Source organism: Lepisosteus platostomus, chromosome 23 (genome assembly GCF_059453375.1).
Source record: "Lepisosteus platostomus isolate fLepPlt1 chromosome 23, fLepPlt1.hap1, whole genome shotgun sequence".
In the NCBI taxonomy this organism is placed as follows: Eukaryota; Metazoa; Chordata; class Actinopteri; order Semionotiformes; family Lepisosteidae; genus Lepisosteus; species Lepisosteus platostomus.
This window is the reverse complement of record NC_142633.1, coordinates 3,557,594-3,571,382: the sequence shown is the minus strand read 5'-3', so window position 1 is coordinate 3,571,382 and position 13,789 is coordinate 3,557,594. Positions and strand designations below refer to the sequence as shown.

Genomic DNA, 13,789 nt, shown 5'->3' with positions numbered 1-13,789 from the left:
ATTAAGCACAATGCCCCTCAGCTCTGCTCTGGCTGGGTGGCTGCAGAGGGTGGCAGCAGTGACGGGGGCAGGGCTGTGTGCCTAGCTCAGCTTTCTGTGTGGTGATCATGATGCAAGGGTTTCTGGGTTAATCTTGCATTCACTAACACCCAGCTGACACAAATTAATCTAACTGATTAAGATATCAGTTCACAAAGTTTTAACAAAATCTTGGCAGATATTGAGATGTGTACAGTTTACGGGATGATTTTAGAAGCTGTTTGCTCTAGCACAATTACTTTCTCCCTGTTTTTCTAGTCCAGGTAACCCCCGTTAATCTTCCCAGTAATTTGGATATTCTTTATATTTTGCAGATATGTTGTCTCTTGGTAGATCTGTGCATTTAAACATGTACAGTTACTTCTAGAAAATAGGCACCAGATTTTACTCCATATATATAGTCCTACAAATCCAAGACTTCACAGGACCACTCACATCACAGTGCAGAGGAAAAAGCTGAAGGAAAATAGTAATCAGGCCATAGTCAGGAGCCTGACAGCTACTTGCAGTCCTGGTCTGATCAATTACATCAAAAAAGAGCCAGCTGGTACCATCCAGGACACTCCTTTTAAAAGCCTAATGTTCAAAGGCCATGGATTGTGCCCAATCTGGTAAGGATAATGACTTCTTTCCAGGAATCACAGGGCCAATTAAAGTCACCAATGAGCCATGCTTTCACTCATGTACTGAACAGGAGTTGTTGTGTGTTTGAATTAATTCTTTTTAATAAGTAGCATTCCACCAATGATGACTATGGAAAAACCTTCTCGTGGGCCAATGATGAAGATCTGCATCAATTACAGCCACATAGGGTCATTGACTCCTCCTGAAACAGATCCCTCAGGAATTTTGTCAGAAACAGTTTTATTGTAAATCCCCTTAAGCTTCATACAAAAAGTGGCTTGTGCAGAGACACAGACACAGAACCGCAGAGACAGTCTGAATGTGAGCTGATGTATTATTTTTAACTATTTGCTTGGGCAATCGGGAATTGTCTGAGCATTTGCTGTCTGCACTGAAATGCAACATTGCAGCTGTCCTCGAATCATAGTTTGGTTTGTCAGCTGAGATTTCTCTGTCTTGAGTGATGCTCTCTAATAAAACATGATAATTACACTGGCATGTTCGTAGGCATGTTGTTTGCCGTGTATACAGTTTGTGATTACATCTGACCATTGTCCTTGCTGCGTTTAGTGCTGTTGGAACCTAGGGGTACGTAACACAGGCCAAGATTTTCTTTCTGAGTAGATATTTTCTGTGCCAATGGTGGATCTACAGACAAGATATAGCTGCTATAATGAATGTCATATTCTGAGTTTTCCTTAGTCTCCCTCTGTGATTGGCGATAAAATAAAATTCTTCACTATGTCAGATTCTCAGCTTCACCAGCAGAATAAACTATCCTGCTTTGTACCAGTACAGCTGCTAAGACTGTTATGTAATGGATTTGTTATCCTGAAGAGTAGTTTTTCCTTCTCTGTGCTGTCAGCAGCTGCTGTCTCTGGCTGCTCTGTGTCTCTTGGAATGACAGTACACAGCGGAAAACTTAACACCTTTTGTTTGGCCCAGAGAGAATATTTTAGGCTGGAAGAGCAAGGAAACTGTAGCAGTTATAGTATAATGTGGTCAGCTTATGACACTGACATGTCTAGACTAAAGCCTTTGGGAACATTTTAATTTTAGAAGCAGTTCATCTAGGAACAGAAGTGCAGAACTGTGGGAGCCTGGTTCACAGAAATCAGAATTACCCCATGGCTTCCAGGAAGAGGGCTGCCGATGCGCATATAAGATGTTTGCTAATAAGATGTTTACTTTTGTGTGCACTAATTCTGTGTTTAAATTTTGTTTTTTCGGTGAAGACAGTTGCCTGCCTGACTCTGTGTTCATCTCTTACCAGCATTTTAACATGGTATTTTCTCCCCTCCTGCCAGGCGAAACAGTCCCTAGCCACCCTTACCAAGGATGTGCCCAAGAGGCACTCCCTGGCCATGCCATCTGAGGCGGTGCTCAATGGTAACCAAGAATGGGTGATGCAGGCTGATCTGCCCCTGACCGCAGCCATCCGGCAGAGCCAGCAGACCCTTTACCACGGGCACAGCGGCCACCCTTGTGAGCGGCAAGGTAAGCCGCACTGCCTCGGAGCAGCAGCCAACTGCCTCTTCGGTCTGATTGCATCCCCCTCCGAGACTGCAGAGCCCAGCCATAGGGACAAGGACAGCCTGATCACAGAGGAAACACAGCTGTAACACTACACTGACATTTGGGCTGTGTGTGTCCTGCAGAGTGTGATGCAGGAGACAGTTGTTTATACTCCAGACACAAAGATAAGATAAGATCACTTTATTGGCCATTTACAATTTTTTGTATTACGAATGTGTCTTTTCGCATAGCCCAACCTGCTCTCCATAAGACACACAGACAGGGAGAGAAGCTTGAGGTCAGATCGCAGGGTCAGCCATTTATATGGCACCCCTGAAGTAATTGGGGGTAAGGGCCTTGCTCGGGGGCCCAACGGAGTAGGATTTCTCTGCCGGCCGCGGAATATGAGCCGGCAACCTTCCAGGCACAGATCCTTAGCCACAGAGCCACCGTACCACCCCTGCAAAGGTGGTGTAGACAGCACTTAATATGTCTGGGTTCTTTATGATATTGAGAAGTGTTCTTTTAAATGACTCCAACCAGCATTAGGTCAAAACAACTTAAACAACATAAAGTCGACCAAATCACGGCACAAGACATTCTTTCCAAAAATAAGAAATCTAAATAGCAATTCCTACACCTGCCAGAATCAGAACAACTTTCAACCTTACTGTGGTAGGAAACTCAGTAGAAGTAGTACTCTCTCCTGTCACATCCTGAAGAACAGACAATGATAGATACTTTATTAATCCTGTGAGGGAAATTGTAGTGCAACAGCAGCCTGGCACAATCAACACAGCATAGTACAACATAATAATACAGAATAAACAAAAATAAAACAGAATGAACAGTGCACAAAGAAGATGTATTGCACAGTAGATATATTGCACAGTCCACAAGCATATTGCACAAGTGTAGATGTATATTACACAATTATAAATATAGCCTGTCTAACAAAAATGTAAATGTAATATGTTTGTACTGTAAATTTGTGTAAATTTTTCTTTGACAGTCCTTGAATTCATCAGTCATGTTAATACATCTCTTTGAATTTGAATTTGAGACACAGGCTCATGAGAGAGACAGAGAGACAACCACACACAGACCCGTGAGAGAGAGACACATAGACACAGGCCCATGAAAAATAGAGAGATGCATATCTGTGAGAAACAAGTAAAGGTTTCAATCATCAGAGCACTTTAGCATACTGAGTTTTGACCAAGAATCTCTCAGTGGAAGGAATAAATGTAAGACAAACAAATAGTCAAAAACCAGTTTATTAATACTGTATATTAACTGAAATTAACAATGTAAATTCTGTATTTTATAAATATTGCTTAGCAGTCCAAGCATTAGGATACTGTATGAGTCAGTCAGTCATAGTCAGTCACAAGAATTGTGTGCTCTTGCAATATTGAATTGTGAAACAGCTTGACCTTCACAGCTCAGGCACTGTGAAATTGCATGTTGTTGATCTGAGCACTCCTGAGCTTGCAGGTGTGGGCAAGTTGTCTGTTTCAGCATTCATTTCTCCCCTCTCTGTCTTGATACCTTTCCAGTCCTGAACGTCTCAAATGCACCTCCTTTGTGTGGTACAGTAGCTCATCTTTTGAAATAAACATGTTTTGTAATTGAGATGATATTTCTTTTCCCTTTCTGTTTTCAATTATACCTATATCTACAAACAACCTGAGACTGAAAATAATGTATAGAGTGTCAGTGCAGGAGTAGCCCTGCCTGGTCTCTAGTGTCGGGCAGTTGAATATTGCCTATGGCTGTGCTTTCATCAGCCAGGCACCTGTACAGCACAGAGCCTTCATACAGCTTCAGGCTGTATGAAGGCTGGGTGCTATATAGAAAAGCTTTTTAAGGATTCATTTAAGCATGTTCCTTTGTAGCTGGTGGAATGCACAACATTGTTATCAAAACATTATTATTATGCTAGAGTTTTCATAATTAGTCAAATACATCTTTAAATTTATGTTTTATTTATGTTCATGGATATTTTTGTTTCAAACCAGAGCAATGTGAAAAAATGAAAAGGCTAATTTGCCCAGATATTGTAACTCTAGATTCATCTCTGATGTAGGATTGACAGGGCTCTGTGTATGGAGAGCTGTCTTCTTCACTGGGTTAGACTACCTGGACAGTTTAGTGTTGTGTGAAACAGATGTTTGAGACAATGTGGACTGTAATTAAAGTATGTATTTTTTCCCTTTGAAACAGGAATTGTTGCATCTCCTGAAAGTTGAAATGTTCTAAAGTAAACTGTTAGGTTAAAAAAGTTTACTGCATTGTAGTATTCACAGGCTTACAGAATGCTACATAATGTTAACTCATTAAAGTAATCTCATAAATACCTTAACACATTAAGCACTTTGTCACTTTTATTTATATTTAAAACAATGTTCTTTGTGCTGTGTAATAGCTGAGTATGCTGCTCTGGTGCCTGAAGAGGCTGGGCTCCGCTGCTCCCTCACAGTGCACCTGGGACATTGCTGTGTGGCCCTGACCCCATTTCCTCCTCTCAACAGCGGCTGTGAGGGTGAGTCCCTGTCACTCCCGTCAGCCCTCCATCATCTCAGATGCATCGGCTGCGGAGGGAGATCGCTCCTCCACCCCCAGCGATATCAACTCCCCTCGGCACCGGACGCACTCCCTCTGCAATGTAAGAGCTCCTCGTGGTCGACACGTTACCCCAAGTAATCACACCTCCGCAACCCGTCTCTGTCGCTGGCAAGAGGACTCTCACAGCCTGGTTTGTTCCACAGTAAACTTGGCTCCCCTGTATCTCCTCTGTAGGAATTGTGAAGGGCTCAGATATTACTAACACTCCCCAACTAAACTGTTTTAGAAAATGACAGCATTTATTGGTTATTCTCATGCATTTTCATACTCTTGAAAGACACTGGCATGTGGTGTTTTGTTTAAATGACCAAAAGACATTTGGCTGTAATCTGCTCAGAATTTCCCATGTAAGCATTAAAGTACAGACCCAGCTATAGGCTGCGTAAGTTTAATGAAAGAGAAATACAGTGCCACTTTCCCTCTCATTCAGAGTTTGGGAAACTTGCAATGTGTCACATTTGGAGATTTGAAGATATGGAGCAGATTTCGCTGTGGAGTAAATAACTTTGAGAGTCATCCTGCTAAGAGTGATTGATTTTTCTGGTTTTGGGAACAATATTGGTCTTCTCACTGTTTATTCATCATGTTTCAAAAACTCTGGTGCATACAGGTTCCAGCCCAATTAAAATGAGACATGGGCCTGATACAGCTGTGGCCAAGCAGAAGAACACAGTTCCAGTGATATTTCTTATGGGTTGTGCACACAGTGATAAAGAAAGCTGGTGTGTTTACCACACGGGGAATATCTGGCAATTTTACAGTCTTGTTTGGGATCCCTTTCCCTCTTTGTGGATTTTTTGTACATTGTGGGCATTCCCATTTTTGTGCATGTTCCAAAAAAGTAAGCAAAAGAAATACTAATAAACAGTTCATGTATACAATGTTGTGCTTCTACTGAAGTCCGTATTGCCCATAGCCTCCTGGACACTTGAATGCTGTGCTGGGAAAAAAATGGGCTGTCATCACAGATGCAAGCCTTGCAGCAGTCCCTGCCTGAGAGCTCCCACACAGTCGCTGTGAAGTGCTTGATCTGAGTGCAACAAGAGTTAATTCTTTATTAATGGAGACTGTGAAGGCTATCCACTGCCTTCAGTAAAAAAGAGAGGATACAAAGATAGGGAAACTTTATATTTTTTTCCCAGAGAACCTCTAGAGCTCTAGTGAAAGTATCATCCTTACATATGACTGTCTGTGTCAGGCCCTGTTTAGGCATGTACTGTAGTCAGCTATCTTGTCCATTTTGTGCTTGGTTGGTGTTTTAAGGGAATCATGTCATCTCTATATTAAGAATGCTTATTTTAATATACAGTGCCTTGCGAAAGTATTCGGCCCCCTTGAACTTTTCAACCTTTTGCCACATTTCAGGCTTCAAACATAAAGATATAATTTTTTTATTTTATGTGAAGAATCACCAACAAGTGGGACACAATTGTGAAGTGGAACGAAATCTATTGGATTTTTGAAACTTTTTTAACTAATAAAAAAATGAAAAGTGGGGCGTGCAAAATTATTCGGCCCCCTTGCGTTAATACTTTGTAGAGCCACCTTTTGCTGCGATTACAGCTGCAAGTCGCTTGGGGTATGTCTCTATCAGTTTTGCACATCGAGAGACTGAAATTCTTGCCCATTCTTCCTTGCAAAACAGCTCGAGCTCAGTGAGGTTGGATGGAGAGCGTTTGTGAACAGCAGTTTTCAGCTCTTTCCACAGATTCTCGATTGGATTCAGGTCTGGACTTTGACATGGCCATTCAAACACCTGGATACGTTTATTTGTGAACCATTCCTTTGTAGATTTTGCTGTATGTTTGGGATTATTGTCTTGTTGGAAGATAAATCTCCGTCCCAGTTTCAGGCCTTTTGCAGACTCCAACAGGTTTTCATCCAGAATGGTCCTGTATTTGGCTGCATCCATCTTCCCCTCAATTTTAACCATCTTCCCTGTCCCTGCTGAAGAAAAGCAGGCCCAAACCATGATGCTGCCACCACCATGTTTGACAGTGGGGATGGTGTGTTGAGGGTGATGAGCTGTGTTGCTTTTACGCCAAACATATCGTTTTGCATTGTGGGCAAAAAGTTCGATTTTGATTTCATCTGACCAGAGCACCTTCTTCCACATGTTTGGGGTGTCTCCCAGGTGGCTTGTGGCAAACTTTAGACGAGACTTTTTATGGATATCTTTGAGAAATGGCTTTCTTCTTGCCACTCTTCCATAAAGGCCAGATTTGTGCAGTGTAAGACTGATTGTTGTCCTATGGACAGACTCTCCCACCTCAGCTGTAGTTCTCTGCAGTTCATCCAGAGTGATCATGGGCCTCTTGGCTGCATCTCTGATCAGTCTTCTCCTTGTCTGAGCTGAAAGTTTAGAGGGACGGCCAGGTCTTGGTAGATTTGCAGTGGTCTGATACTCCTTCCATTTCAAGATGATCGCTTGCACAGTGCTCCTTGGGATGTTTGAAGCTTGGGAAATCTTTTTGTATCCAAATCCGGCTTTAAACTTCTCCACAACAGTATTACGGACCTGCCTGGTGTGTTCCTTGGTCTTCATGATGCTCTCTGCGCTTTCAACAGAACCTTGAGACTATCACAGAGCAGGTGCATTTATACAGAGACTTGATTACACACAGGTGGATTCTATTTATCACCATCAGTCATTTAGGACAACATTGGATCATTCAGAGATCCTCGCTGAACTTCTGGAGTGAGTTTGCTGCACTGAAAGTAAAGGGGCCGAATAATTTTGCACGCCCCACTTTTCATTTCTTTATTAGTTAAAAAAGTTTCAAAAATCCAATAGATTTCGTTCCACTTCACAATTGTGTCCCACTTGTTGGTGATTCTTCACATAAAATAAAAAAATTATATCTTTATGTTTGAAGCCTGAAATGTGGCAAAAGGTTGAAAAGTTCAAGGGGGCCGAATACTTTCGCAAGGCACTGTAGATGGGCTGTTTCCTTTGCTCCTAGCTGTTCTTGGTGAAGACGTTGTCCATTTTATATCTGCAGGGATTATTTAGCAGCCATATCACCCTGCAACTAGCAATCCACTGAAGCTAAGCAGGAGTGAGCCTGGTCAGTACATGGGTGGGAGACCTCATGGGAAAATATACGGTTGCTGCTCGAAGAGGTGTTTGTGGGTCCAGCAGGGGACACTCACCCTGTGGTATGTGTGGGTCTTAATGCCCAAGTATAGTGACGGGGACACTATACTGTAAAAAAGGCACCGTCCTTCAGATTAGACATAGAACTGAGGTCCTGGCTCTCTGTGGACATTAAAAATCCCAGGGCATTCCTTGAAAAGAGTAGGGGTGTAACCCTGGCATCCTGGCCAAATTTCCCATTGGCCTTTACCAATCATGGCCTCCTATGAATTGGCTTCATCACTCTGTTCTCCTCCCCATTACCTGTTAAGCGCTCTGAGTGAAGTGTCCAGAAAAGTGCTATATAAGTGTAAGCAATTATTATTATTTAAAATAGCAAAACAATGACAACAGTCATGTCAGTGGTTTGGAATTGCTAACTGTAGGAGACGAGAGAATGCACAGCCTGCTCTGGGCATTTGTATTTAATTTCAAGGCATCAGTTTTTTTAAGAACGTCCTCGGCGCTGATGAGTGTCTGTCACCATACAGTATCTGTGCACAGCCTGCCTGTGATATCTCTCACTGCTGGTGCAGGTTCAGATTAGAGAGTTCTGTGATTTTCAACCCAACCATGGGGAAAAGCGGATGAGTCAGCCAGCATATGAGGAAAATGCTTCAGGGAGTAACAGTGTGACAGGTGTTGTGTGTTGATTTAAGCATTACTGTTTCACAGTAGTACTTTTGTTAACACTTAACACACTTTTGGAATATACACAAGCACCTTACATACACAGTCACTTGTAAGGTTGAGAGACAAAGTGTCGGGTGAGGAGATGATGCCTCCTCAGCTGACACTGTGTCGGGATCCTTTTTGGAAGAACCTGGATAATCAGTGTACACAACATAGTTAGACAGTTGGCACTGTTCTCTCATTTTTCTTCCCAACATATTTTTCAAAAACTGTTACAAGTATGAGTTTCTTTTTTCTCCAACACGCCAGTCACATAGTCCTCCCAGTGCTAGCAAGAGATTGACATTTTCTGTGTTCAAACGCTAAGGGAAGTGTGCATGGAGATGGTTAGATCAGACCTTCCTCAAGATGCTGTACTGATATGGACTGGGGGATCAATGGAAAATTCCACCCTCTCCCAGAAGCTGGAGCAAAGATCTCTTCTTCGTGTCAGAGCCAACCTAGCTGAAGAGGAGTTTGTTGAAGATATTGGTTTTCCATCCAGTTTACCTCAGTCATCGAAGCTCATTAATGCCCAGAGTGTCTGAACATACAGTATGCCCTCAAATGCCTTCTGTGATGTGGCAGTAGGTTGCTAATTGTATGTCAGTTATGTTGAACTTTCAGCTTTGAAAGAATTTAAAATTGCTTTAATTTATATTTTAACTGAAAGAGCAGCCTACTGATTGAGAGTATTCAATGTTAATTTAGTCTAAATGTTACTTTGCAACAATATCCTTATCACTGGGACTTTAATCAGCCCCAGGATCAACCTCAGCATTTTCTTAATTACTTATGTTCTCTTGTATCAGTACAGGAATGCTTCAGCTTTTGGTTTGTGGTCTTTAAAATTCAGTGAATAGGTTAGAAACAACAGAACTATTTCCCCTTGTTAATTAAACTTACTAATATCATCAAAATGCTTTTTGTAAGATCCTGGTGAATCAGTGTCCACCACATGGTTTGACAGTTTGCACTGTCCTCTCAGTCATTTTTCTTTCCAACATGTATTTTCAAGAATTGGCACAGGTAAGAGTTACTTTATTTCCAAGATACCTGTCACACAGCCCTCCCAGTGCTAGCAGGAGCTGCTCCAGTTGTCACAGCAAGACAAACAGCGCATAAGGAAAACTATGTCATCAACCCTTATGTTATTTATGTGCTAAAGTTCTGTAACCCATACCAGTCCTTGAAAAGCTTTCCCAAAAAATAAAAAAGAAACAAACCAGCAGAACAAGAAATCAAAAGGATTTGTATTTTAATAAGACTGGTTTTGATGTAATAAATCAGACTATTTGATCAGATTATTTCCCTAATCCTTGGGGAACAGCACAATGAATCCATCGTTGATGAGCTCCTTGAGGGTTCAAGCCAAATTAGTTCCACAGTTATTGCAGTGTAGTCATTTTCAGCTTTTGAAAAAGTATTGTGTTGTTCTTTGACCCACTTCAGCCAGAAAACATTTATCCTGTTAAACTATGTAATGCTTCTCCAAAATTTTGTTAATAGGGAAATTCACAACAGGAAAATTGCATTGAGGTAGTAAGGCTCTGTGGCTCCTGTATAAGCAGTCTACTCCTGCAGCATCATTGCCTGACTCAGTTACCAGTAAAATATTTTAGCCATTAATTTTGTTATCATCTTGTTTGAGGTGGTGTTTTGATTATCTGGATTTTCTCTTACTTAGTTTTCCTTCTGTTCTGCCACTACTGACCGTGTATGGACCCTTATCACATGGGCCTTCTTATCACAGCAGGTGGCCCCTGCTAACAGGGCCAAGATTGTTTAGTAACCAGCCATCACATCTCCAGAACTTTGTCACCTGAGTATTTTTCCCCTCCTGTAACCATTCCAGGACATTGTTGTGCATGTGTCTAAGTGATTATGTAGCACATAGCAGTCAGGCTACGAACCTGTGGTGCTGAGAAAATATAAATTAGCTACCATGTTATGTGTGATAAATTCTGACAGGATCATCTTTTAAATCCACAGAATTTATAAAAAAAGAGTTTGAGAGCATTTAAAGCTCAAATGGTAATGAATTGATAATCAATTGATCACCCATTGTTTATTTGATTATTCATTAATTTATTTATTATCTATTAATTACTCGATTAATAGATTAACCGATGGCTTAATGTACTGTTAATATGCAGCAAGTCACTCTCTGGGCTCCCCCAACCTGTTCACACCTCTTCCAGCATTGACATTTTTAAAATCCATTTAGCATTACTGCAGTCTTGGCAGTAAACCATGGACTCACAACTTTGCTTTTGACTTGTAGGTTAGAATAAGTGTCACAGTCTGTCTTCAGACCTGGTAAATTAATTTCATAATTAGAAGTTCAGATAGATTGACCACGACCAACAAATCCTAAACAGCAAAGTTGTTTTCATCAGAATCATGTGCAGCAGGATCCTTGACTGAGTTTCGTTGGGCTGCTTTATAGTTATAGCGCATTCTGTGTGTACAGAGTGTGCTTAATGTTTGCACAGGCACTCTCATCTCAACTGCTACAATCTGGTGTCTATCAAATCGAACAGTGTTTTATTAAAGCAACTACCATTGCTACTTTGTGTATGTTTTGTTCTTCCTCTTTGTGTAAGAATATCCACACAATGTACTGATTATGCCGTGAATAAGCTTTGAGAAATGTTAATTTCTCCACAATTACATAATTAAGAGCTTAAGCACAGAATCTAAGTAGACCCCTGCTAATGATAGTGCTATTGTAATCACCTACAAAGGGATCTAGGAATAAAGCTAGATCTGGGGACCCGGGGCCTGGTCTGGGTGGGGCCGTCCATCTCTCAGGGGCTGCATTTCTTTTCTTTAAGGGCCTTGTGTTGAGTATCTCAGATCTACTGCATTAACATCTGTCCATAGCCACCCTCTACCCCCATCTATCTTATATCGTCTGTCACTCTGTCTGTCTCCCTCTTGGTCACTCTGTGTCAGTCTCTTGCTCTGTCACCTGTCCCTCATGGTCACTCTGTGTCTTTCTCTTGCTCTCGCCCCCGTCCCCTCTGTTTGTACAGTCACTGGAGGACCTCGAAGACCAGAAGCGCAAGAAGAAGAAGGAGAAAATGGGTCTTGGGTCCCTATCACGGGTCTTCGCCCGGGGCAAGCAGCGCAAGTCTCTAGACCCAGGCCTGTTTGATGGTACTTCTACTCCCGATTATTACATAGAGGAGGACGCCGACTGGTGATGCCACCAGCCTGAGTGCTCTGTGTGTGCGCGTGTGTGAATGAGCAGTGTGAGTCCTGACAGACACAAAGACAGAAATGTCAGTAATGAGCCCTTTTCTCCTGCTGTGTCTCTGCCTCCCTGTAATGTACGTATTTGCAAACGAAACAAAATATATGTATGTATATAGAATATATATTTATATATGTATGTATATATATTTATATTCGGATATATATACGTATATATGTATATATATGTGGGATTATTACATGTGGATATGTTAACTGTCGTCTTCAGAGAGATACGACTGTGTTTTAATCTTTTACTTGTCTTTATATATTTCTTTCCAATAACTGGAAACTTGAAGGACTGCTGTGTATTTGTAAATAACAGTCATTGTGCACTTTGTGCTTGTAAATGTCTTTTGTCCTGAATGCTTTTTTTTAAATTTGGTTTTAATTCACCTGTCTTATATTTTTCTATCAATACCCCAATTGATCTGCATATTTGATTTGTATTGCTCAAGAAAACATGAGATATTCACCCGGCTCCTGAAGAAACAGTATCCCTTAAGCAAGCTGCAGGGCTTCAGTCTCAGGAGTAAATCTGTTTCAATTAGGATCTGCAGAGTAACACAGCTAAGTGAAATCTGGGTACATGAATGGCTCTGGGGTGACACGTGGAAAATTATAGCTTTCTATCTGAGCTCTCTATCTGTTAATCTTCAGGACTCCCACTCTTTCCTCCTCACTCAGTTTCAAGGTTCAGATCTGGAGGTTCTGTTTCCAGTTCATAGCCAGGATGAGACCTGCATGTGCAGCACAAAGACAATAGTATTTAAAGTTTGTACTGACATTTCAAAGATTTATGGAATTTGTAAGGCTTATAAAATTGTAATTTTTCTTAATTCCATAGGGGGAAGTGAGACATCGTCATTGTAGCTAATTTCTTGTGTTTTAAAACATGTTTTTTTCACAAAATATTAAAAAATAGAAGAGTGATTTGGTGGAACTTCTCTTACATTCCACCATAGTGTGTTCTGTCCAGAGTGTTGTCTGCCAGAGCAGAATTAGCAGGAATGCCCAGTGTTCATGAGAAGAGAGTGACTTGGTGCATGAATGTGTATCAGCTTGTCAGCAGTGGGCTGTCAGCTCCAGAGAGAACCTGCTGAGTTTAATGGAATCCCAGTTAAAGGGAGGATGGGGAAGAGTCAAACTGACAATTTACCTAGGAAAATTTCCATCCATCTTGAATGTTCTTGCAGCACTTAAATTTAAAAAGTAAGAGCCTGTCAGAGGCTGTATGTGAGTGACTCTGTGAAAGAGCTCAATAGTCTCTCTATAAAAGCCTCTATAATGAAGGTCATTAGCACAGAAATGATAAGAGCCTGCAAGCTCTCGTGTTGTTGATGTGCATTACAGTCTATGCACAATGTTTTTCATGGCTCTATAAATGAAATAAAATGAATGAGAAATTGGCATTTCATTGTAAAAACTGGCCAATACAGCATCAGCCACAGTTATGATAAAAGAGCTTGCTGGCCTGTTCTCAGTGTAATCAGAATCTTGTTTTTTAAGCTGTGTTTAAACTGTGAATTTGGACACATACTGTAGCTAGAATCACTTCCTACCAGCCTCACAGTCCAATGCAAAGTGGTCAATGCACAATGAGGTTATGTAAGCCAGCAGCCATATCACCCTGCAACTCACAACTGGCAGCCCACTGAAGCTAAGCAGGTGTGAGCCTGGTTAGTACCTGGATGGGAGACCTCCTGGGAAAAACTAAGGATGCTGCTGGAAGTGGTGTTAGTGGGGCCAGCAGGGGGCGCTCACCCTGCAGTCTGTGTGGGTCCTTATGCCCCAGTATAGTGACAGGGACACTACACTGTAAACAGGTGCCGTCCTTCGGATGAGATGTAAAACTTAGGTCCTGTCTCTCTGTGCTCGTTAAAAATCCCAAGGCGTCTCTCGAAAGGAGTAGGGGTG

The 13,789-nt window shown here is 41.6% G+C and overlaps 1 protein-coding gene across 1 annotated transcript in view; it reads left to right on the top strand.

Annotated features, from left to right (window-relative positions):
* kazna (kazrin, periplakin interacting protein a) overlaps positions 1–13,789 on the top strand; it is a 607,020-nt gene that overhangs the window by 492,481 nt on the left and 100,750 nt on the right. Inside the window, exons 9-11 of the mRNA XM_088617118.1 lie at positions 1,971–2,160; positions 4,713–4,846; positions 11,653–11,776. Of these exons, the coding sequence (XP_088473244.1) occupies positions 1,971–2,160; positions 4,713–4,846; positions 11,653–11,776 (448 nt within the window). The remainder of the gene's footprint in view (positions 1–1,970; positions 2,161–4,712; positions 4,847–11,652; positions 11,777–13,789) is intronic.